Source organism: Hemiscyllium ocellatum, chromosome 19 (genome assembly GCF_020745735.1).
Source record: "Hemiscyllium ocellatum isolate sHemOce1 chromosome 19, sHemOce1.pat.X.cur, whole genome shotgun sequence".
In the NCBI taxonomy this organism is placed as follows: Eukaryota; Metazoa; Chordata; class Chondrichthyes; order Orectolobiformes; family Hemiscylliidae; genus Hemiscyllium; species Hemiscyllium ocellatum.
This window is the reverse complement of record NC_083419.1, coordinates 3,840,425-3,866,604: the sequence shown is the minus strand read 5'-3', so window position 1 is coordinate 3,866,604 and position 26,180 is coordinate 3,840,425. Positions and strand designations below refer to the sequence as shown.

At 42.8% G+C, this 26,180-nt stretch overlaps 1 protein-coding gene across 1 annotated transcript in view; it reads right to left on the bottom strand.

The window, feature by feature from the left end:
• The window catches only part of th2 (tyrosine hydroxylase 2), a 39,537-nt gene extending 24,295 nt beyond the window's left edge, over window positions 1-15,242 (bottom strand). The window contains exons 1-8 of the mRNA XM_060840039.1: window positions 15,030-15,242; window positions 12,409-12,583; window positions 9,607-9,695; window positions 9,422-9,489; window positions 9,149-9,199; window positions 5,325-5,470; window positions 5,078-5,213; window positions 305-374 (exon numbers count right to left, since the gene is read on the bottom strand). Of these exons, the coding sequence (XP_060696022.1) occupies window positions 305-374; window positions 5,078-5,213; window positions 5,325-5,470; window positions 9,149-9,199; window positions 9,422-9,489; window positions 9,607-9,695; window positions 12,409-12,583; window positions 15,030-15,242 (948 nt within the window). The remainder of the gene's footprint in view (window positions 1-304; window positions 375-5,077; window positions 5,214-5,324; window positions 5,471-9,148; window positions 9,200-9,421; window positions 9,490-9,606; window positions 9,696-12,408; window positions 12,584-15,029) is intronic.
• Window positions 15,243-26,180: the final 10,938 nt, after the last annotated feature.

The following is a 26,180-nucleotide window of genomic DNA, read 5'->3' as shown; positions in this document are numbered from 1 at the left end:
CATCCAAGGAACAGGAAATTCGACATTTCGGGTATGAGCCTGATGAAGGGCTTATGCCCGAAACGTCGAATTTCCTGCTCCTTGGATGCTGCCTGACCTGCTGCGCTTTTCCAGCAATACATTTTCAGCTCCTTCTTACCCACACAAGAAAAAATAAAACAGGTTAATGAATCTGCTCCTAATTATTTAATGTAAAGATCATATAGAAACCACAATCCCAAGGAGAGGAATGGCAGGGTGTGAACATTATGTAAAATTAAAAGCTTAAACAAAATAAAGATACCAGTGAGCGGTGAGTCCTTGCCTGTGAAAATTGTGCAAACTGTTTGTCTGCCAACATAGGAATGTGTCCCAACAGCTCATGACAGCAATCTCTGTGAAGAAGGATGACAACACCACTAATCATTTCATGTTCTTTCATAGGCAGCACTTTGTACCTAGTCACTCACTCCAGACTGACCACACACTCCCGCCTGACCACACACTCCCGACTGACCACTCACTCCTGACTGACCACTCACTCCCGACTGACCACTCACTCCCGACTGACCACTCACTCTCGACTGAGCATTCACTCCTGTCTGACCACTCACTCCTGTCTGACCACTCACTCCAGACTGACCACTCCCTCGCAAATGGCCACTCACCCCGTCTGACGACTCACTCTTGACTGACCACTCACTCCTATCTGACCACACACTCCTGACCGACCACACACTCCTGACTGACCACACACTCCTCTCTGACCACTCACTCTTTACTGACCCCTCACTCTCAACTGACCACTCTTTCCTATCTGACCACTCACTCTCAACTGACCAGACACTACTCTCTGACCACTTGCTCCTGTCTGACCACTCACTCCTGGCCACTCATTCTTGACTGGCCACATACACACACACCTGTCTGACCACTCACTCCTGTCTGACCACTCACTCCTGACTGACCACTCACTCTCGACTGACCACTTACTCCTCTCTGACCACTCATTACTCTCTGACCACTCACTACTCTCTGACCACTCACTTCTGATTGACCACTCACTCCTATCTGACCACTCATTCCCGACTGACCACACACTCCTGTCTGACCACACACTCCTGTCTGACCATCACTCCTGACTGATCAGGTTTTATGACTGGGAACTTTATGTACAATAGAAGCAGCACAGGCCATTCAGCCCATGAAGGTTGCTGTTCATTACGGGCATAGTCTTGTGTTGCTGAACCTGAGACAATAGTGTGTATTATTTAAATGGAGCAAACCTGCAGAAAGCTGCAACACAAAGGGACTTAGGGACATTGTCTTACCAGCAAAGGTTAAATAGGCTGGGACTCTTCTCACTGGAGCTTAGAAGAATGAAAGGTGATCTCATTGAAATATATCGGATTCTTAAGGGCTTTAACAGGATCAACACTAAGAAGATGTTTCCCCTCACAGGATGGTCTAGGATCAGGGGCACAGTCTCAAAATAAAGGGGAACCAATTTAAGGCTGAGATGAAGAGGAATCTCTTCTCTCAGAGAGTTGTGATTCTTTGGAATTTCTTGCCACAAGAGCTGTGGGAGAAGAATCCTTGTGTATATATTCAGGCTGAGATCGATAGATTCTTGATCAGTTGGAGTATCAAGAGTTATGGGGAAAGGGCAGGAAGGTGAATGTGAGGAATCCTATTGAATGATGGAGCAGGCTCGAGGGGCCGAATGGCCTACACATGTTCATATTATGGTCATAATTTTTAAAAAATGAAAATTTTTAAAAAGGCACTTTCAAAAATGATCAATTCAATATTCCTCAATTTTGCATTGGGCAATGTATTGTACATTGGACTTGGGGCAAAGCTAGTTTGATTCACCTAAAATATCTTTATTTGCAGATGTAGAAATGTCAAATCATAAATACGTTAATTTAAAAATCATGGAACATAGAACATTACAGCACAGTCCAGGTCCTTCAGTTCTTGATGTTGCGCTGACCTGTAGAACCAACCTGATGCCCATTTAACCTGCACTATTCCACTTTCATCCAAATGGTTATCTAATGCCTATTTAAATGCCCCTAAAGTTGGCATGTCTGCTATTGTTGCAGACAGTGTAATCCACGCCCCCACTTCTCTCTGAGTAAAGAATCTTCCTCTGACATCTTCACCCTTCGATTTAAAGCTATGTCCCCTTGTTCTAGCCATCACCATCTGAGGAAAAAGGCTCTCACTGCCCAACCTATTTAAACTTCTGATTATCTGTATGTATCTATTAAGTCACCTCTTAACCTTCTTCTCTCTGATGTCTCAAATCCCTCAGCCTTTCCTCATAAGACCTTCCATCCATACCAGGCAACATCCTAGTAAATGTCCTCTGCACCCTTTCCAATGCTTCCACATCCTTCCTATAATGCGGCAACCGGAACTGTATGCAATACTCCAAGTGCAGCCACACCAGAGTTTTGTACAGTTGCAACATGACCTCAGGCTCCGAAACTCAATCTCTCTACCAATAAAAGCTAACACACTGTATGTCTTCTTAACGGCCCTATCAACCTGGGTGGCAGCTTTCAAGGATCAATGCACGTGGACAGTGAGATCTCTCTGCTCATCTACACTACCAAGAATCTTACTATTAGCCCAGTATTCATCAACCACTTAACCCTCATCCACCTATTTGATCACCTTCTCAAAGAACTCAATAAGATTTGTGAGGCATGACCACTCCTTCACAAAACTGTGCTGACTATCCCTAATCAATTTCTTCCTTTCTAGATGATTATAAAGCCTATCTCTTACAATCCTTTCCAATACTTTACCCACAAACGAAGTAAGGCTCACTGGTCTATGATTACCAGGGTTGTTTCTACTCCCCCTTTTGAACAAGGGAACAACATTTGATATTCTCCAGTCTCCTGGCACTATTCCTGCAGACAGGGATGACATAAAGATCAAAGCCAAAGGCTCTGCAATCTCTTCCCTAAATCCCATCCAGCCCAGGAGACTTATCAATTTTCATACCTTCCAAAATTGCTATCACCTCCTCCTTATGAATCTCAATCCCATCTGGTCTAATACCCTGCATCTCAATATTCTCCTTGACAACATTGTCTTTTTCCAGTGTGAATACTAATGAAAAATATTCATTTAATGCCTCTCCTGTCTGTTTGGACTCCATCACACCTTCCCAATACTGTCCTTGACTGGCCCTAACCTTACTCTAGTCTTTCTTTTATCCCTGACATACCCATAGAAAGCTTTAGGGTTTTCTTTGACCCTACCTGCCAAAGACTTCTCATGTCTCCTCCTGGTTCTTCACGTCTCATCTCTACATAAACCTCCTTCTTCCTCTTGACAAAAGATTCAATTTCTTTAGTAAACCACAGCTCCCTTGCTTGACCACTTCCTCCCTGTCTGACAGGTACATACTTAACAATTAGCTGTTCCTTGAATAAGCTCGTCATTTCAGTTGTGCCCATCCCCTATCCCCAGTTTCCTTCCCTATCCTATACATCCTAAATCTTGTCTAATCGCCTCATAATTACTTTTCCCCCAGCTATAACTCTTGCCCTGCAGTATATACCTATCCCTTTCCATCGCTAAATTAACCATAACTGAATTGTGGTGGATATCACCAAAGTGTTCACCTACCTCCAAATCTAACACCTGGCTGGGTTCATTCCCCAGTACCAAATCCAATGTGACTTCGCCCCCTTGTTGGCCTGCCTACATACTGTGTCAGGAAACCCTCCTGCACACATTGGACAAAAACGGACCCATCTAAAGTACTCGGACTGTAGTATTTCCAATTAATATTTGGAAAGTTAAAGTCCCCCATAACAACTACCATGCTACTTTCGCTCCTATTGAGAATTATCTTTGCAATCCCTTCCTCCATATCTCTGGAACTTTTCAGAGGCCGAGAGAAAACTCCTAACAGGGTGACCTCTCCTTTCCTGTTTCTAACCTAAACTCATACTACCTCAGTAGACAAGTCCTCATCAAACGTTGTTTCTACCACCATAATACTGTCTTTGACTAACAGTGCCACACCTCCCTCCCTTTTACCACCTTCCCTGTTCTTACTGAAACATCTAAATCCCGGAACCTGCAACAACTATTCCTGTCCCTGCTCTATCCATGTCTCCGAAATGGCCACAACATCAAAGTCCCAGATACCAACCCATGCTCCAAGTTCACCCACCATATTCTGGATGCTCCTGGCATTGAAGTAGTCACACTTCAAACCACCTTCCTGCCTGCTGCTCACTCCTGTGGCCTTGCAACCTTATTCATAACCTTACCATTCTCAAACCTCCTGGACACTGGAACTACAATTCAGATTCCCATCACCCTGCTGAACTTGTTTAAACCCTCCTGAAGAACACTAGCAATATTCTCCCCCAGGATATTGGTACCCCTCTGGTTCAGGTGTAGACCATCCTGTTTATAGCGGTTCCACCTACCCAGAATGAGCCCCCATTACCCAGGTATCTGAATTCCTCCCTCCTGCACCATCCCTGTAGTCAGATGTTCAATTGCTCTCTCTCCATTCCTCATCTCGTTAGCATGTGGCACGGGCAGCAAACCGCAGATAACAACTCTTTGCTTTAATTTCTGCATTAAAATATCTGGAAATAGCAAAGAACGATCTGTTTTAATTTGAAAAGTCATTTGATAAACAGGTAGTACTGGAGTCAACATTTATTCAGTCTTATATTTATTCACATAGTGAAACGTTGCAAGTGTCCACCTCCTAACAACCACATCACAATGTCAGTAAATGTAACTCAAGAGACTTCCCCACTAATATGCAGCATATACATGCAATTAATGAAAATAAAAGAAAATTAACAAGAATTCATATTTGTCTTGTTTGTTTTTGTTTAACCATACTCAATCTCCCATTTGTCATTAATGTCATTCCTTAATTTTCTTAAAACAAATGTTAGAAAGAAATAATTGCCAGGAGTGTAACAATTGCACTCTCTTTCTCTCTCTCTCACACATGGCAAATATGCATGCTCAAATGAAGGGACACACAGACACCCACTAGCACTCACTCACATGAGAACACACACTTTTCTGTTAGGCTTACGGTTCAGGGGAATGCATTGGTGATGAGGAGTGACGGATATACTGAGTGCATTGAAAAACTCGGAATGCCAAGCTGGCTAAAAAATCCCTGGGCGACAGGAGACCTGCAGTTGGGCGCAAGCAGAAACCTGTCCTCTCTAGAAAACAGAAAGAATCAAGTCAGGTTGGGACTGGCAGTTGGATTAACTTTATTCCTCTGCAGTTGCTGAAAGAACAAGCCTGAAACTCCAATGGGATGGAATACTCACCTTTCAAGAAATTGGAGACATCCTGGAGCTGAGGGATGTTGTCAGCCTGGTAACCACAGTGTTTCTCCAGAATATGAAAGGCATCCAGAAATTGCTTGCAGGCATGGCTTGGGTACAATGTAGACAACTTTGTGTAGACCTCCTTCCTAGCATAACAAGCATACACATTTACACCAATATTTCGATTCATTCCCAAGCTGTGAGCAGGCCGGGCAAGGCCAATATTTAATGCTCAGCCTCAATTTCTTTGAGTAGCTTATGAGGATCCAACAGAGGATATTAAATAGTTAACTAAATCGATGTGCCACTGAAGTCACATATAAATGCAAATCGAGTAAAGAAAGTAAGTTTCCTTCCTTCAAAGATATTAATGAAAAATTTCTGGCGGCACTTCCTCACTTTGCATTTCAAGCTTTTAAACTGAATCCAAGTTCTCGAGCTGTCACATGGAGTTTAAACTTATGTTTTCAGAATTTTTCATCTGGCAACGTAACGTCTATAATAGCATTGTCCCATTCATTAATCAAGACAAGAGAAATTCACCAACATACCTCTGTGGAGACTAAAACAAAAAATAGGGTGAACTTGTGGCAATTACATCAGCTGATAAAAAGGTGCATTGAAAAATAAATAAATTGCAATCAAATGGGTAGATTCACATCACTGAAGCTTGATTAAAAGAAGTAAGAAAATAAGGATTTGGAGATGTAGTTGGTCACTCGATCCCTCCAGCCTACTTTTCAATTGGACCTTAGCTGATCAATGACCTCAACTCCACTTTTCTGCCTGAACCCCTTGATTCCTGTAGACTCCAAAAATCTAGTGCTCTCCAGCTTGAATATATTCAGTAACTGAACATCTTTACCTATGTAGAGAATTCTACCGACCCATTACTCTCTGACTGAAGACATTTAGTACAAACAACAAAGAACAATGCAGCACAGGAAAAGGCCTTTCAGCCCTCCAAGTCTGTACCGATACATTTTGCCCTTTCATGCTAAAATTGTCTTCACTTACAGGATCCATATCCCTCTATCCCCTTCCTATTCGTGTATTCATCCAGGTGCTTCTTCAATGCTGCGACTGTGTCTGCTTCCCCCACCTCCATTGGCAGCACATTCCAGGCACTCACCACTTTCTGTGTGAAAAACTTGCCTCACACATCATTTCTCTTCAGTACATTCCTAAGTGACAGACCACTTATCCTGAGACTATGATTCCTGTTACAGAGTGCTTCTAGAGGAAGATAGTGAGTACTGCAGATGCTGTAAGCTCAGGACTAATGAAGGGTCCTGCTTGAAACATCAACTGTCCTGCTCCTCAGATGCTGTCTGACCTGCTGTGCTTTTTCCAGTCCCACACTCTATCTACTCTGACTCTGGAGGGAACCAATGTCTCGACATCTATATGGTCGTCCCCTCTCCGAATCAAATGTTTCAATGAGATAATGTTTCATTCTTCTGAACTGTTTCTGAAGAGTTTAAGCCCATTCTACTCAATCTTTCTTCATGGGACAATCTTCACACCCTAGAAGTCAGTGACATATTGTGACACCTAATGTAAGGCAAGAATATACTTGCTCAAGTATGGAGACCAAAAACTGCACACAGTGCTCCAAGCTTGGTCTCACCAAAAAACATTGCAGTTGATGCTCATTACTCTTGTACTCCAACCCTCTCAAAGTAAAGACCAAAATAATGAAGCCACTTTAATCCAAAATTATATTATAAAAATGAGGTTTATGTTTATATAGCATCTTTCACAACCACTGGATGTCTCAAACACTTTACAAAGAATGAAAACATCTTGAAATTTATTAAGGAAATACAAGGAAACAATACAAAAATATGAGAAAACTAGAGGGCATAGGTTGAAGGTTGAGAGGGGAAAGAATTAAAAGGGACCTCAGGGACAGTGTTTCACGCAGAGAGTGGTACATGTATGGAATGAGCTGCCAGAGGAAGTGGTGAAGGCTGGTACAATTACAATTGCAACATTTATAAAGTATCTGGATGGGTATATGAACAGGAAGGATTTAGAGGGATATTGGTCAAATGCTGGCAAATATGACTCGATTTATTTTGGTTATCTGGTCAGCATGGATGAGTTGGACCGAAGGGTCTGTTTCCATGCTGTGCATCTGTATGACTCTCGGACTTTAAATGCACAGGGTATCATCAGTATCTGATTGGAGTGCAGGTTATGATAAGGTCAAAGCCAAAATCTTAGGCATTTCTTCCTAAGATCCATAACCTTTTCAACATTGATGGGGTTGACAAAAAAAAACTGAAAGTTGTTTTTGTCTCACATTCATCAGGACCAATGCAAGAATGACAGATTTCAAACAATCATAGCAATTTATAAAGTTAAAAATCACACAACACCAGGTTATAGTCCAACAGGTTTTATTGGAAGCACACTAGCTTTCGGAGAGTCGCTCCTTCATCAGGTGATAGTGGAGGGCTCAATCCTAACACATAAAATTTACAGTGTGATGTAACTGTGTGAGCTAACCTGAGAATGCAACTTTAAAAAAAAGGTTTTGTGATTTACATATGAACGAAGTGAAACTATCATGGTATTCAAACAGGTGAAAGACTTAACAATCAATTTTTCAATGGACAATTTCAGTTACATCACACTGTAAATGTTTGCTATAAATTCTGTGTGTTAGGATTGAGCCCTCCACTACTAACTAATGAAAGAGCGATGCTCCGAAAGCTAGTGTGCTTCCAATTAAACCTGTTGGACTATAACCCGGTGTTGTGTGATTTTTAACTTTGTACACCCCAGTCCAACACCGGCATCTCCAAATCACAGCAATTTATATTCCCGGAGAAAAAGCTGCAGATTGGTTATGACTTCAACTTTGATTGGTCAAAACTTTGGCATGGAGAAAATAATGGAAACAATAGGTTTAGCATTATTGTTTCAAACAGAAATAAATCCCATAATTTGCAGAGTTTATTTGATTGAAATTGAGAGCAGATCACCTGAGTCCGATTTGAGAACTTGTCTGAGCAGCTATTGAGAAAATTCTGGATTCATGTTTCTACATCGCCATAGGATCAAAACAAAATTATTTTGTCCTTGGGGAATAGATAATATTGGAAAGGTTGACATGTATTACCCATCTCCTTCCATTCTGATAGGTTTCTGGTAGGTTTTTATTAAACCGGCTACATTACTTTTACTGATCTTTTCAAACAAGCCTATGATATCATTGGAAGCCCAGACATTGTGTGTAACTGCACAGAACAGTGCCTCTGAAACACTCTCCACAAAATGTTAGATTATCCTTTGAAGGCTGAGAACAGTAGACGTTTTTCTGTTAAGAATGTATTTTATTTATTTATTTAGCCAGTGCAAATGTCCAGACCTTTGGGTAAGTACAAAGTGGGTCAATGGAGTTGAGGCTCAGATCAAAGGTGATTTTGTTGAGTGGAGGGAATAGATTCCAATTCCTTTTTAATTTCCTTTGATAAGCAGGTCCAAACACAATAAGGACTGCAGATTCTTGGACGATATGACTGAGATTATTGGAAGTGATAGGACTCAGACTTGTTACAGTGCAAAAGGAGGTCATTTGGCCCATCATACATGCACTACTCTAATGAACATTCAGCAGCTTTTTACAAGTATCTTTCTGGCATCAATCAAACTATTGCCCAGATCTATTGACTTCCTCATGGTTTATTTGAATAGACAACTGTCTATGTTGCTAACTCTGTAAATTATTGTCATAATCTCATATCCAGCTGTAACCCTCTCGTACAAAAGCCCCGATGGGAATGATAGCCCACCACAAATGTAAAGGTTCTTACCAGGTGGCTCTCTCTTCGGCTGTGTAATCCACCCTTGGTAATGACTCCCCCCTACCACAAAAGACAGGACAAATTTTACCTTAAAATATCACCTTACAATCTGCAATTAAAGCTTCATTCATTGTGTCCACTTTACTATAACACATTTAGAGCTCATTAAGCTTCATCAAGTAAAACTAAAATGCACTGTGTATTTTTTATTCTGGACAAATTTCTATTTCTATTTCTATCTGTTCCAAATCACCAACCACTCCAAGTCAGAAGGAGACTTACTGTTTATAATGAAATGCGAGCCTGGCAACATTTGACCTGCGTTCCCTGTATTCCAGATCCTGGTAACCCTTAAAGTGGAAGAGGAAAAGACACAATCAGTACCATGATCCCAGCAGTAGAGGTTTATATTCATGTTGGAATCTGATTCTTCAGTACACATGGCTCCACATCACCAACCCACTCACAGGATGAGCTTGATCCAGATCTGGTTCAAATTTGGTAATGAGGTGGTGACATCTGTCAAGGTCCTGTATCTTTCTGGGAAACCAAGGGACTGGAAGAGAGAGATATGACATTTATAAACATACTTAGAATTAGGCTGATTTAATTGTGATGAAGTTCTTTGCAGTTTTTTATTCCTGACCTGGACATTCTTCCTGGGTAGTCTGAATGAAATCCAAAAGTGAAACAAAGAACTATGGATGCTGGAGATCTGCAATAAACACAGAAAGTGCTGGAGAAACTCAGCAGGTCTGGCAGCATCTTTAATGTTTCCAGTCTAGTGACCTTTCTTCAGTAAGGATCTCTAGACCTGAAATACCTCTCTCTCTCTCTCTCTCTCTCTCTCTCTCCCCCTCTCCCTCTCTCTCTCTCCCTTTCTCTCTCTCTCTCTTTCCCCCTCTCCCCCTCTCTCTCCCTCTCTCTCTCACCCTTTCCCTCTATCTCTCTCTCCCTCTCTCTCCCCCCTCCCTCTCTTTCCCTCACTCTCTCCCTCTCTCTCTCTCCCTCTCCCTCTTTCTCCCTGCCTCTCTCTCTCCCCCCTCTCTCCCCTCTCTCCCTCTCTCTCCCTCTCTCTCACCCTTTCCCTCTATCTCTCTCTCCCGCTCTCTCTCTCTCTCTCCCTCTCTCTCCCACTCCCTCTCTCTCTCTCTCTCCCTCTCTCTTTCTCTCTCTCTCTCCCTCTCCCTCTCCATCTCTCTCCCTCTCCTTCTCCCTCTCACTCTCCCTCCCTCTCTCCCTATCCCTCTCTCTCCCTCTCCCCCCTCTCTCTCTCCCTTTCTCTCTCTCTTCCTCCCTCTCTGTCCCTCTTTCTCCCTCTCTCTCTCTCCCTCTCTCCCTCTCTCTCTCTCTCTCTCTTTCTCTCTCTCTCTCTCGCACCCGCACAAACCCTGCCAGACTTGCCGAGTTGTTCCATCAATTTCTGAATAAAACATCTTGTCTCAGTAAAACGTGAGGTGGAGGTCATTCTGTCCTGTCTACAAACCTCGTCTAGATCTGATTCCCTAGTTTGGAGTGGTCCATTTTAAATCTATTGCCCACTATATCTAGAATCAGGGTCTTGCCCACCCCTGGTGTCAACTACAACTTTGTCAAGTCATCCAGGAGTGGAGTAGACCAACGAGCAGGTTACTGGCTGGAGGATGAATCCAGATACTGCCTACAACTATCCCTCATGTGCTCACCCAGTCCCATATCATTTCTCTAAGAAACCACTCCACTCTATCTCAGAAATGTTAAGGTGGGGAAGGAGGCCATTCAGTCCATCCCATTGACACTGGCTCTCCTAATGACCATCATGACCTACTGCCATTCTTCTGTCTTCTCCAGGTACTTCAACACATAGCTTCCACTCAAAGAATCATCCAATGGCCTCTTCATTGAACCTGCCTCTCCCTGAGTCAGATTAAGCTGTTATTCCAGAATGAAAGAATGGATGTAGCAGGAGCAGAAGCAGGCCCTTCAGACCCTTGGACTTCTTCTGCTGTTCCGTAAGATCATAGCTGATCTATTTACTCCATCTACCCCTGAGTGTTTCACCATCTTGTTGATCAAAACTCTCCCTCTCTCAGCCTTGAAGATATTCAAAGACTTTGCTTCCACTGCATTTTGATAAAGAGAATTCTAATGACTCAGGATCTATGTGTTAATAAAAACCTGATGTCTGTCTAAAATAGGGCACCCCTTATTTTGACCGCGGTCCTAGAATGAAGCCAAACAGCTCTCGGCAATGCTGATGTTGCAATATAAATCCAGCTTCATCACACACCATAATAATAATAAAAAACACAATTGTCAGATAACTTCATTCTTAGTTTAGAAATTTAGAAGGACTTGGGGTGGTCTCATTGAAACTCACAGAATACTAAGGGCCTGAATAGAGTGGATATAGAGAAGATGTTTTCACTAGTAGGAGAGACTAGGACCTGAGGGCAGAACCTCAGAGTGAAGAGATGACCCTTTAGTATTGGTATAAGAAGGAATTTCTACAGCCAGAGGATGGTGAATCTGTGGAACTCATTGTCACAGAGGGCTCTGGAGACCAAATCATTAGTTTTTTTTAGATAGAAATAGATAGTTTATTGATTAGTATGGGGACTGAAGATAATCACTAGGAAGCAGGAGAACTTCCTATTTGAGGAAAGACATTCTGGCTATTGAGGGAGTGCAGCGTAGGTTCACGAGGTCAATTCCTGGAATGGAGGGATTACCTTACACTGAAAGACTGAAGCGACTGGGCTTGTATACCCTTGAGTTTAGAAGACTGAGATGGGATCTGATTGAGACATATAAGATTATGAAAGGATTGGACACTCTGGCAGCAGGAAACATGTTTCGGCTGATGGGTGAGTGCCGAACCAGAGGACACAGCTTAAAAATACGGGTAGACCATTTAGGGCAGAGATGAGGAGAAACTTCTTCACCCAGAGAGTGGTGGCTGTGTGGAATGCTCTGTCCCAGAGGGCAGTGGAGGCTCAGTCTCTGGATTCACTTAAGAAAGAGTTGGATAGAGCTCTCAAAGATAGTGGAATCAAAGGTTATGGAGATAAGGCAGGAACAGGATACTGATTAGGAATGATCAGCCATGATCATATTGAATGGCAGTGCAGGCTATTGTCTATTGTCTAACTGTGTTGAGAAGCAGATAGCCATAATCGAAAGGCAGTTTAGACATGATGGGCCAAATGGCCCAATGATGCTCCTAGATCCTATGGTCTTGTTATGGTACATTGTGGAGCAGTGAGTGACCCATGATGGAGGATGCTTACCTTTCTCTTCCTTATTGGCACAAACATCTTCAGCCACTCTTCTTAAAGAGTTTAGCAGTGAATTCACAGCGGAGTTGTTGATCTCACACCTGATGAAGAAATCCAGGTCATCCATCCCACCCTTGCCCTTTCGGCTGGGCCTGCTTTCCACATGATGGATTTGAGCTTCAAATGCCTACAAAACCAAATCAGCAAGTTGGCCATTTCAGGCTGGATCGAGGCCATTTGAAATCTGATGCAGTTACCACAGAAACATTCCCAGTTCTGTTCAGACATAATTCTGGAGTTTTTTTTTTAATCATCTGGAGCATTTATAGAAGCACAAAAAGATCAAAAACAGGAGCAGGAGTAGGCCATTCAGCCCTTCCAGCCTGCTCCACTATGATCATGGCTGATCATCCAACTCAGTCCCCTGTTCCCCACTTTCCCCCTAATACCCTTTGATCCTGTTAGCCCTAAGAACTATACTAATTCCTTCTTGAAATCATCTTGGGTCTTAGCCGCTGTTTGTGGCAGAGAATTCCATAGTGTCATCACTCTCTGATCTGACAGTGATCCTTGGTTCTAGGAATATTGTATAGGTTTTGCTGAGATGCCCCTTGTTCTTCTAAATTTCAGTGAATTGGTCCTAACTGATCCAGTCTCTCTTCATGCATCCGTTGTACTATTCCAGGGATCAGTCTGTTGCACTCAGAGGAGCGCCGCTCTGAAAGCTAGTGTTTCCAATTAAACCTGGTGTCGGGTGATTTTTAACTTTGTAAAGCCCAGTCCAACACCAGTCCAATTCACAGTCACAACATCCATCCTCAGATAAGGGGACCACACCTGCACACAATACTCCGGATGTGGTCTCACCAAGGCCTTGTATCACTGCAGCAGGCCACCCCTGCTGTTGTGCTCAAATCCTCTCATACCATTTCCCTCCTTCACTGCCATGTTCTACATGCGGCCTTTCAGAGACTGGTGTACCAGGGCACCGAGCTGTCAACGCACCTCTTCCTTTCCCGATGTATTGCCATTTAGATAATAATCTACCCCCCCCCCCCCCCCCCCCCCGCTGTGCTTCATGTCGACTTTTTGATGTTCTCTCGAATTATTTATAACAGTGATTCGGTGGGTTTCTGTTTAGGGAGAGTGCAGGATGGCCGGGAGAGTTACAGCTCAGGGGAATCACAGACAGGTTGAGAGGCGCGGTCGGTGAGAAGGCGAACAGGAGAGTGGGGTTAATCCTGTCCCTGTGGGACACAGTCAACATTATCCTGATTTGACCTCGACATTCCGATGGGACGGTTGCATTTCTTGGAAATCCCTGATTTCGTTTCTTCTTTTTACTGATTTATTGATGTGACGAATTCCAAAACGTCGCCAATAGAGCCCACTGGGAGGGAGATTGAAAACAATGAATGAATATTCAGCAATGTGTTCACTACCACAGCAGGGGGTTGTGTGTGTGTGGGGGGGTCGGGGGGGGGGGGGGCTGGGGGCGGGGGATTTGTGTGTGGGGGGGGGAGGGGGGGCGGTGACACATGTTGAGATCGAACCGCCATTACATTTTGACATGTTGCCTGACCCGCTGTGATTTCCAGCGTTAGTTTTAACATTCAACGTTTACATCCAAACACCTTCAGTCACATGTTTTAAAAAAAGCCCTTACGGGATGAGGGTATAAGTTGCCCATTCCTAATTGTCTTAGAACCACTATTGTCCCGGGGTGTCGTGCTGTTAGGAAGGGGTTCCACAATTTTGATCTAACCACGTTTCCAATGACCCCCCAAAAATGAGTGTCAGTTCCTCAGAGCGCAGAGAGAACCTCCAGGCTGGGACCATCTCGTTTCAGAGTGGGACTGAACCCCAGTGTTCACTTGGGGGCTTGCCTCTGTGGAGAAAGTGAGGACTGCAGATGCTGGAGATCAGAGCTGAAAATGTGTTGCTGGAAAAGCGCAGCAGGTCAGGCAGCATCCAAGGAACAAGAAGGGCTTATGCCCGAACCGTCGATTCTCCTGCTCCTTGGATGCTGCCTGACTTTCCTTTGTTTCAATGACAGAGATGTGAATGGCGTTCCCAATATGCACAAGAACGATATAGTCTTATGGTCTAACTAAACTCAAAACGTGGGGATTTCTCAACGGCTTGGACGGCATCTGCCGAGAGAGAGAGGGAGAAGATAGGAGCAAATTTCTGTAAAATGCTGGAATCTGTTCTGAAGACAACAAATGCTGGAAATCACAGCGGGTCAGGCAGCATCCATAGAGACAGAGTAAGCTAATGTTCCGGATCTGGATCATCAGAGCGGGTGGAGAGAACTTTATCCAGTTCGGATTCGGGATTTGAATGTGACACATTAAACTGTTTCTCTCTCTCTGCAGGTGTAGGATTTCCCTTTTCTGTTGGTGCTTTTTTTCGGTCGGAGCTCTACACCTTTCCCAATCTTTCTGTGTCTATTTATTTTTCCATTTTTTTCAAGAGTACTAAATTGCAATAAAACAAAATCTCAGGTTTCCCAGTGAGGGGAGAGGAATTCTGCTCCTTTATGCGGCTCAGTGGATCTCAGAGACCGGTGAACTCGTTAGAAACACATTTCCCGGAAATCCGTTCTTAAATATGGAAGTAAACGAGCCTACCTCGAAGATTTTGAGTGCGCGGGAGAGGTTGGAATTCTTGGTGTTCCGCAGGGAGAAAGTGACGGTCACCAGGTCCCTGTCTCCGTCCCGGTCCGGAATGAAATGCTCAGGGAACTCCGGCCCCGAGCTGTCCCGCTCCCCATCCGCCTGAGTACCGTCCACCGGGCGGTCCCTCTTACCCGGCACAGCCTGGGAACACACCTCGGTCTTCATTCGGGCCGCTGTCACTTTCCAAACGATCCGGGAGAACTTAGTGAGAACCAATGGATTAGCCGGATAGCTGGATCTGTCTGGAGCGCGGGGGACGCGCTATTTAATGGCCCGGGGTGAATTAATTCGGGAAACTTTCTAACTTACGCAAGTGTGTGGGTGGATTCAGATATCCGGAACAGGATAAACCCCAATGCGTCAAACTGCGGTAAGATAATAAGCTGGTGAATATTCAAGAGGCGCCTGAATCATTAGGACTTTTCGATCAGAAAGTAAAATATCGGAATAAACAATGCAGTTTCAAAGCTCGCCCCCGCCTGTTCCGACGCTGTTGCTTTGAGCTAGTGTCACAGTGACAGCGGCTGCATTTCCAAAGGAACGTGTAGGTTCAGAATCTTTATAGGGAGGTGCTTTGTAACTACAGTCTCTTTTAGAAAAGTGTTAGGTTTCACGAGGGTGGTCGCTGCCTTGTGTCTGACTGATTCCCTCTCCCCTCCCTCCCTCTCCCCTCTTCATTCTCCTCAGTCCTAGTTCCGGTTTGCCTTCAGCTCGGTAAAAAGTTGAAAATGTGTTGCTGGTTAAAGCACAGCAGGTTAGGCAGCATCCAAGGAACAGGAAATTCGATGTTTCGGGCATAAGCCCTTCATCAGGAATGAGAAGAGTGTGCCAAGCAGGCTAAGATAGAGACTCACTGAAATCCTTGTAGAGGGAGGAAGAGAGCTTCTTCAAGGAAGGCATCCTTGCAAGAGGATTCGCAGTAGGTCAGCTCGGTGTCAGCCCCAGGGCCAGGGCCAGTGTCCGGGACCGGCCGGGAGTCCGCCCCAGCTCCCGCTGAAGGAAGGCGCCAGGGATCCATTGGGAGGGATGGAGAGCGGTTAGATGGTAACCACAACAGATTCATTAATAAATTACAACCAAAACGAAATATAAGTCGGACATGTCACTAATACGCAATTTGTGTAAAATATCGAGTTCAGAATGTTTGTGCTATTCGGCCGCAAACGTTTAAAACAAACAATAAAAGCAAAACACTGCGAATGCTGGAAATCTGAAACAAATTCAGACGATGCTGGAGAAACTCAGCGGGTTTGACAGCATCTGTGGAGAGAGAAACAGGATTACTGTTTCGAGAGGAATTTAGCTTCTGAACGGTTCCAGGGTAACATCAGCCTGGAATTGACAGAGTCTCCCTGGCGCTGACCCTGGTGCTGAAACCGAACTGAAGGTGACCCGGTCAAATCGGAACTGGGGCTGAGGAGGGGGAGGGGAGCGTGAGGAGGGGGAGGGGAGCGTGAGGAGGGGGAGGGGAGCGTGAGGAGGGGGAGGGGAGCGTGAGGAGGGGGAGGGGAGCGTGAGGAGGGGAGAGGGAGAGCTCCTTCACTTAAACACACATCTACTCCGGCAGGTTTAAGAACAGCTGCTTCTGCTTATTTAGGTTGCTGAATGGACCTCTCTAATTTCAAATCTAATGTTGCTCTTGTTTTGCACCCCTCCTGTTTAGTGTTACCTATGTCTCGCTCTGTCCAAACACCCGATGATTTCTATGTCTTTGTTTGCTCTGATCTGCCTGTAATGCTCGCAAAACGAAGCTTTTCACTGTACTTGGCTACATGTGACAGCAATAATTCAAATCAGACGCATGGAGGCTGAAAACTGGTTGAAAACTGGTATCCTGTCCTTTGGACATTTAGAGCTGAAAAAATGTGTTGCTGGAAAAGCGCAGCAGGTCAGGCAGCATCCAAGGAGCAGGAAATTCGACGTTTCGGGCATAAGCCCTTCTTCTTTGGACATTTAGCCTGGGTGGGAGTGAGAAGCATTGCGCGGAATCAGGAACCTGATTCCTCCCATTTAATTTGGAAATCGAGTTTTAATTTTGTTTCCATATTTGGAGCATTTGCAATTCAGATTTTCATTTCACTTGCTGTTGAAAGTTGTTGATGGAGCCGGAGAATTTTAATCAGTGAATTTTTTTACTAGAAATAAATGAGAAATAGCAACAGCAGCCAGAACAATTGAAATTTTCGATTGAGGTAGAGCCAGAGACAGTTTTTTTTATCTGTATCTGGATTTAAAAATCAGATCAAGTCCGGTTGATAGGATTATTTCTACATTCGTTTCAAAATTTCAGAAAAAATAAATTACTGTTTAGAAATCACAACCCAAACACTTTAATCTAACGAAATGGTTAAGATCGACCAATAGCAGAGATGCAATATATATTTCTAAACACATCGTCTGAAGGTGTTCACTCCATTCGGAAGCAGCTTTAATCTTGAACACCAGTGGGGATACGGATATTTTCTGACCCCCTCCCCTGTTCAGAGATGTTATTACGTACCTCTAGGGCAGATAGGACTTGAATGCTCGTCTCCTGGCTCTGAGTGAGGGGCACTACTTGTTCAGTACATCCGACCCTCACGCTCACAGACACACACCATGAAAGAGAACTCTAAACATACACATGGCGTGTTCCAATGTCATTTCAGCACCTGCAACTGATTGAAAACGGAGACAGAGGGAGGTGAACTGCCGGGAGAATCAGACTGGGCTGTGTGCTACACAGCTCTATAAAGCCCACACAAGAGAAAACACCCTCTCCACATTCTCCCTGACAATGTCGCCCAGGATTTTCTATGTTTCAACCTTTTCTGTTTACCCCTCACTTTCTAAACTCCAGTGGATACAAGCCCAGTCTGTCCAACCTTTCCGCGTAACACAATCCACTCATTCTAGGGATTAGTCTGGTAACTCTTGATTGAGCCGATTTCAATGCATTTATATCGAATAAAGTGAATAATACTGTACAGTTTTCCTTGCTAACGTATGAACAGCTAAACGTATTCAAGCTAAAAATGGTCACCCAGATTTTCTAAGCATTGTGCGTCTGTATATAATAAAGAATGAATAAAGGCCTCTTGCTGCGCTATATTCTTCTACAATTTTATACAGTTCTGTATTCAACACTATATGTATTCTTTTTTCATTTGCAAATTATTTAAATTAGGAATTAATTTTACATCGAACCAATCGATATAAATGTATCTAATATCTAATCTAATATTTTAATGCGGTTAAGGGGGTCAGTATGCAATAACAGGCTATGTCTCATGAAGTTTTTATTATTAATTAAAGGGAAAAGAATGTGGCTGGTTGGACCAGAATTTCCTGCCCATCCCTAAATTGCCCTGGAAAAGGTGATTCCTGACGAAGGGCTTTTGCACGAAACATCGATTCTCCTGCTCCTCGGATGCTGCCTGACCTGCTGTGCTTTTCCAGCACCACCCTACTCTCGACTCTGACCTCCAGCATCTGCAGTCCCCACTTTCTCCCTGCTCGCAGCAGGAGAACAGACAGATCGTAAATCCAACAACAGAAATCACACAAGCTGTTTGCAACTCCCCGCTAAGCGTCAGGTAAAAGGTTTCCCTTGTAACATATATAAACAAAATAAAACTTGTTTGATCTTGCGAGAGGAAATTCTTTCCACGGGAGCGAAAGCCTTTGCTTTCTGATATTTGGTGATGTGTTTACATTCGGGCTGGAGCGCCGGGCTCTTACAGAACCATTTGTACATTTTAGTTACGATTTGTTCAAAAACGATATACCTTTCGGCCGAACCGCAACCAGAAATTGCTGGAGAAACTCAACAGGCCTGGCAGCATCAGTGGAGAGAGAGAGAGAGAAACAGGGTTAACTTTTCGAGTTCAATGACTCTTATTTATTTTTGTTTTTGTCCCGATCTCCTGAGTGGCAGCTCCTTGTTTTAGTTTAATACATTTCACCAAGTGTTCAGGCACCAATGTATCTCAACCGCTTGAATAACCGGATCAAAATGAAAGAAGGCCGTTAGAACAAGTTAGTGTCTCAAATCCTCTCCAAAATCCGTTAAAACTCAAATGTATCACGGTTTATCCGATACTCATTGATTTAAACTCCAAGGATATTCGGATGTAATACTGTCAGAGGCTTCAGCACAATTACTTGTTAAATTATTTTATAAAATCCAGGATCCCTGCGTGTGAGGAAAAAATACCCAGGAAATTCTGAACGTGTGTCTTTGAAGATGTTAATCGCATCCTTAGTCGCTTTCCGAGCAAGTTGCCCCTTTTAGATGGAGTGTCGCATCGATCTGGAGCAGGTGGGACTTGAATCTGGCTCACCTGGCTCAGAGGTAAGGGCACTACCACTAATCCTCTTCTCATTCCGCGTTAGTTGACTCCGTGCTGAGAGGCTGCTGGACGGGGTTTGTTTTTTAGAGGAGGGGACAGTACCCTCCTTCTCCAAGATCGGTGAATGAGTCTTGGTCGAGACAAGACTCCGCGTTTTCAACTGGGATCGTTTCGGACACCCCTCCACCCGCCGCCCACCCAGAGAAAAATCTGTCCACTCGGACCTCCGAGAAATAAACTATAAAGCTAAGAATAATAGTTTATTTTCACCGCGCATTTAAATAGTCAAACAGAAAAATTAACCCGCAGTTTTATAAATTCAGGGGCGTGCGTACGGAGGAACAGAGCGAGAGAAAAGATTGGTATTTTACACAGTTAAAAAAAATATAAATCGAAAGGGAAATATTTGATTTGGGGCGCAGTGAGTGGGGAGGTCAGGGCGGGACAGAACAAAGCGGTTAGAACCAGGGACCGAGAAATACAGCCCGGTTACTTCACATTTCCATTGGTCATCTCCTGCTGGGTAGATGTTGAGTAACCACAGTAACTAACAGGAGATGGTTTCATGTTTTATTTTAAGGTTAAATCTTTATTTATATTCCACCACCAGGAAGAAAGGAAACACCCGAGTGGCCAGTGACAAGCAGTGCCCTTCACCTCAAAGGGCAATGCTGTGTGATCAACAATAGTGAGGGGGAGGGCCGGGATTAAACCACAACGGAGTTGGAGGGGGAAATAACACAACCCCTGCAGTGCCTACCTCTCCCTGAAAATCTCGAGGGTGTTGGTGGTCACAGAGTGCTCTTGCTCCAGGGACACAGGAGATGGTTTTAACTAACATAGTGAGTAAATAAATACACGTGGTCTATGTGCTGTGTTAAGGGAGGAATTGAGGGCCTGTGTAATTTTGCAACAATCTCAGTCAGACATCATACAAGGGTGGGTCAGAAATAAATCCAGGAGGGAATTCAGGAGATAATTCTTCGCCCCATTCAGGTCAGAATGTGGAATAAAAGCAATATGGTGTGTCTGAAACAAACACATAAATTGCTGGAGAAACTCAACAGGTCTGGCAGCATCTGTGGCCAGAGAAATAGAGTTATCTAGACTGGTATGACTCTGCTTCAGAATGAGAGTATGGGATTGATAGAACATACAGTTTGAGGGGAGGCTGATTGAACATTTGGGGAGAAAAGGGGTCTATGAGAAGCAAATGATGGGTGTGAGATCATGGGACCTGCATGAAGCTGCAGGGCTGAGTGGCCTGTTTCTGTGATGGAGATTCTGTTGTAACGTGTAATGTGTTGAACATTTTAGAGAGTGAGTTTTGTTGTATTAGGTCTTGCTCCAGCCACTGGACATTATGTTAGATCCAAAGCTGGATACATTCATTGAGCAAAGGCTGACTCAGCTGGGGGCTGTTTGTCCTGGTACATTGGAGGCTGAGGGGTGACCTTACTGAGGTCTATAAAATCATGAGGGGCAAAGATAGGATAAATAGGCAAGTTCTTTTTCCTGGGGTGGGGAAGTCCAGAACTAGAGGGCATTGGTTTAGAATCAAATGGGAAAGATATAAAAGGGACCTAAGAGGCAACTTTTTCACACAGAGGGTGGTACGTGTATGGAATGAGCTGCCAGAGGAAGTGGTGGACGCTGGTACAATTGCAACATTTAAGAGGCATTTGGATGGGTGTATAAATAGGAAGGGTTTGGAGGGATATGGGCCGGGTGCTAGCAAATGGCTCTAAATTATTTGAGGACATCTGTCGGCATGGGTGATTTGGACTAAAGGGTGTATTTCCGTGCTGCACATCTCTCTGACTCTTGGACTCTAAACGAACTGTGTAGCAACTGAGTTAGTTCGGGGGTTGGGGTGAGGTTGGGATGTATATACGAAGGAAACTGCAGGATACATTGCCAAAAGACAGGAGACCAGGTGAGAGACTGGGATTTAATCTGACCTTGTCGGGCAAGTGATTCTCATTATAGTCCATGATGCTTGCACATTACCTTTGAGTAGAAAGATCAGAATGATAAAAATCAGAAAAAGACCTTTCTGCCTTTTGTGCTATAGCATTCCAGCCAATCCCAAAGCTGGTCAATTGAATCACAATAATTTGATTAGGTAGTGAAGCACATTTAATATGAACCAAGGGTCATTTAGACAGAGATTTCTCCCAGAGAGTGGTGAGCCTGTGGAATTCTCTGCCTCAGAAAGTAGTTGAGGCCAAAACATTGAATATTTTCAAGAAAGAGTTAAATATAGTTCTTAGGGGAAAAGGGATTGAAGAGTATGGGGAGAAAACAAAAATAGGGGGTTGAGCTTGATGATCAGCCATGATCCTATTGAATGGTGTAGCAGATTTGAAGGGCTGAATGGTCTAAATCTGCCCCTATTTTCTCTGTTTCTATGTACTCTAAAATAAATTTCAAAATGCTCATAATCCAGACAATCATTGCTGCAAGTTATGGAATTTCTCAGCTCCGGCACAGTGGTTAGCACTGCTGCCTCACAGCGCCAGAGACCCGGGTTCAATTCTCGCCTCAGGTGACTGACTGTGTGGAGTTTGCAGGTTCTCCCCGTGTCTGCGTGGGTTTCCTCCGGGTGCTCCGGTTTCCTCCCACAGTCGAAAGATGTGCAGGTCAGGTGAATTGGCCATGCTAAATTGCCCGTAGTGTTAGATAAAGGGGTAAATGTAGGGATATGGGTGGGTTGCGCTTTGGCAGGTTGATGTGGACTTGTTGGGCTGAAGGGCCTGTTTCCACACTGTAAGTAATCTAATCTAATCTAATCAAACTCAGGATGCTTTCTTGTCTCTTGCATGTTTTTTTAAGCTTCACAATTCGTTCAAACCTCATGTTATAAATCTGAGATCTTGAGCATTCTCCTCCCCCTTTCCCCCCTCCCCTCAAAGGGATCCCACTCCAATGTGCTTAAAGCAAATTTTGATTTGTATTTGGTAGTTGTAGGGTTCAGTGCGGATTGGCCACATGTTTACAGCTCTGTATGTCAGCACAGACACCTGGAGTTGGTGCAAACATATAGATTTCAACACAAACTTCTGCTAATGATGGTCCTGTTTTTCCAGGTATATTTTTTTTCTGGTCATTGCAAGGGATGCCCAACTGGGGAGAAACAGTCGGATGTCTTCAGCACCTGATTGAACAGCTCATTCCTTCATGTGTAAAAGGTCATAGGTTATTTAATGAAAATCTTTGTGGAAGGCCTTTCCCACACTGGACTACAATGTTTCAGGAAGAACACATGATCACATTGTTAAAGGTTACTAGGTTGATTAATATTGTTCACTTAACCAACACAACACTCTAGAATCCTTTATTGCAGAGGCTGGGTAAGGTTGAATCATTAAGTATATTCAAAGCTGAGATAGACAGGTTTTTAATAAATAGGGAGAACAAGGGCTATGAGGAAAAGATAGCAAAGTGGAGTTGAAGATCAGCCATGACCTCATTGAATGGTGGAGCAGATTTGATGGGCTGAATAGCCTACTTCTCCTTCTATGTCTTACCATCAAACTGATCATTCAGCTCACCTGCTGTTTGTGACGTCTTAGCACATTACAGCGCAGTACAGGCTCTTTGGCCCTCGATGTTCTGTTGGTCTGTGGAACCAAAGTCTTGTGTGAACTAATTGTTTACTTCCATGTTCTCAGTTGTAAAATGCCATTCCGATATTGGAACACAAATACAGCATACCATCATTGAACTAACTAACCCATTGAACATGAGTTTACAAACATTTATCAGCGTCCATGTTCTCTCTTTTAAAAAACATAGTATTATCTGACAGGTAAATTAGTACCTTTAGTTTAGAGATCAAAAGAGTGTTGTTGGCCAAAGCTGTAAAATGATGCCAAGGTTGGTGGTTAGAATTAGGATACAAATCAGCTGTGAATGAATCGAGTGGCTGAATGGCCTCCTCTACACACATTGTTCTTTAGAACCTTGAAATAGTGTTAGAATTGCCCTTGTTGCATTATGTGGCATATACACGTGTATATTTTGCAGAACAGATTTCTTGATAGTGATTCAGTTACTTGTGAACCTTAGATGTTCTTACACTTTCATTTAGACACAACGCTGCTTTGGCTAAGTTTGTGTCCTCCTCAGATGGGGTGCAATTCTTTTGAGATGAAAGGATGGGAATTTACAAATGTTATTAATTGAATTAACCATTTTGAAGCCCTGGCAGATCTTGGTGGTATAGTTTATTAGGATATATCACAGTACAGGCTGTGCAAATGAGACATACTTTAAAAATAAGAGTCATTGTTTAACATGACTTGATTTAGTATAACATTATTTTTAAGATACTGACAGATTTAGCATACACTTCATTTTGATATTACATCTTAGTGGTCAGTTTATGATATGATATTTTCTGATAGATTTACAGTGAGGCCATTGGTATGTTGAATTGTATCTTTAAAGAGAAAATATTAATGCAAGTCTCTTCAATTCTTTGCCATTTTGTGTAGTATGGATGTGTAACGTTGGTCACCACTTCTGGTGGACAGCATCAGAAGTCACATGACACCTGGTTATAGTCAACATCACCTGATGAAGGAGCAGCGCTCCAAAATCAACCTGTTGGACAAAACTGGTATCGTGTGACTTCTGACTTTTTCCATCCCAGTCCAACACTGGCACCTCCACATCACACCTTCTGGTGGTGCACACAATTACATGGGCCAGTGACATTAATTTTGCAAAATGACCTCTTATAAATTCTGATAATTTGAATAGTTAAATTACACAGTCAAATTTTATAAATATGCCAGTAACCAGGAAACGGGGTGCATTATATCATCAAGAAATTATATTCTGCTGTAAATTTTTTAAAAAAGCAAAATAATGCTTGAAAACATTCTGTTAAAATATTATTCTCTGATAAATAAAATAAATTGAAAAGCAACTCTCTTCTGTTTCAGAATTCCTGCAGTTGCTGGGTAGAAAGATCCTTAAGTAGTTTATATTAAGTTCTCAGCTCATATATATATTAGCTGGAAGAGTTCAATCTGAAAATAAATTTATTAAATCAAAATTTATTAATTCTGTGTGATATAGTTATAATACCTATTGGCGAAAGAGGTTGTATATAACCTCAGCCCACAGATCATGTCCAAACCTTACATTCTGAAATTCCACTCCTTGAATCCGAGGTAACACAGTCCTAATTGAAATTGTACCATGTCTGTCTAGAAAATGCTTGGAATACTCAGCAGGTCAGGTAACACCAATACTGGGAGAAAGAGAGTTAACATTTCGACTTGATAACATTTCATCAGACCTGAGAAGTAGAATGAACAAGTTTTGATAAAATTAACAATAAAGACCTGCTTGTAAAATAAGAATTAGGAGCCAGTGTAGCCCATATACATCCTCGGTAGTTCTGCCATTCAATATGATCATGACTAAATTTCTCATTATCTCAGTTCTATATGATTGACCTTATCCTGAAGTTAATTATTCATTAGCCAGAGGGAAACAATCTCACAGTGTCTACCCTCTTGTGTGTCAATAGAATCATATATGTTTCAATGAGACCATTTCCAGAGAGCATTGGCCCAATCTGCTCAGCCTGTCATCATAGGACAATCTTCTCATCCCAGGAATCATTCAAATGAACATTTGCTCTGTAGCTTGCATTGCAAATGTATCCTTCTTTAAATATTGCGATAAAAACTGTGCTTGAAAGCTGCTAAGTCTCTATATCTTCCACTTCTAATGAAAGGTTATGGATCTGAAATATTCCACAGATGCTACAAGACCATTTGAGTTTCCAATACCCTTTTGGTTTTATTTCAGATTTCCAGCATCCACAGTATTCCGCTTATATTTCCTGTCAGCTGGTTTGTTCTGTTTGAATTTTTCTTAGATGTGCAGATTTGAGAAAGGTTATTAGTGACATTTCCTCAATGCTAATTGGAATAGCTTTATTGGATTATATTATGGATATTAGTTGAAATAATAAATACCTCATTTTAACATCTATAGATGCATTCTAATTATGAATCTAAGATGTGTTAGTGTCAGATAGAAGCAATTGAAGTTAATTTTAACATTACATATGGTCCTCGATGATCTGTACTACACATCTACATGGTTGATAGCAAACAAAGTTTGCACAAACCTAATCTTTTGCATCAATCTTAACTTTGTATTTCAATGGGAATAATGAAAGAGACAAACTATATACAAAAAGGTGCCTGTTTAACAAGAGAGCTGATAGATGAACAAAACAAAAGGGGAAACGATAAAGAGCAAAAATGATTTGTTCAAAGCATTCAAATATAACCATTTTGCATAAATAGGCTTCTACTCAGAAGGGTCTCAGGTGTTGCCTTCAAATTAGTTGCATTGCCTGTATTATAACTGACAGCACCTCTCCTGGCTGTAACCCAGATGCTGAGCATCATAAAGAGCCAGAAACACTGTAGATGAAGGCTCAGTCTGGACAGCTCACTCTTTTAAGAGAATCAGAATCACACTTGGCCTGAAAAAAAAGAAAACTACCCCAGCAAAACAATTCATTCTATCTGCATTTTCCAAATTACTTTTGCAGAATGAACCTGTGGTGCATTGAATGACTGAACATATTTTAAGTATAGCGGTGTTCATTAAAGCTTTTCAGGGTCTGACCTGGGACATACACTGTTTATATAAACAACGTGGCGGAATGAACACTAGCATTTACAAATAAGATGGCTGCTGACTAGTGTATGGATCATTATTGGCACCGTCAGATCCA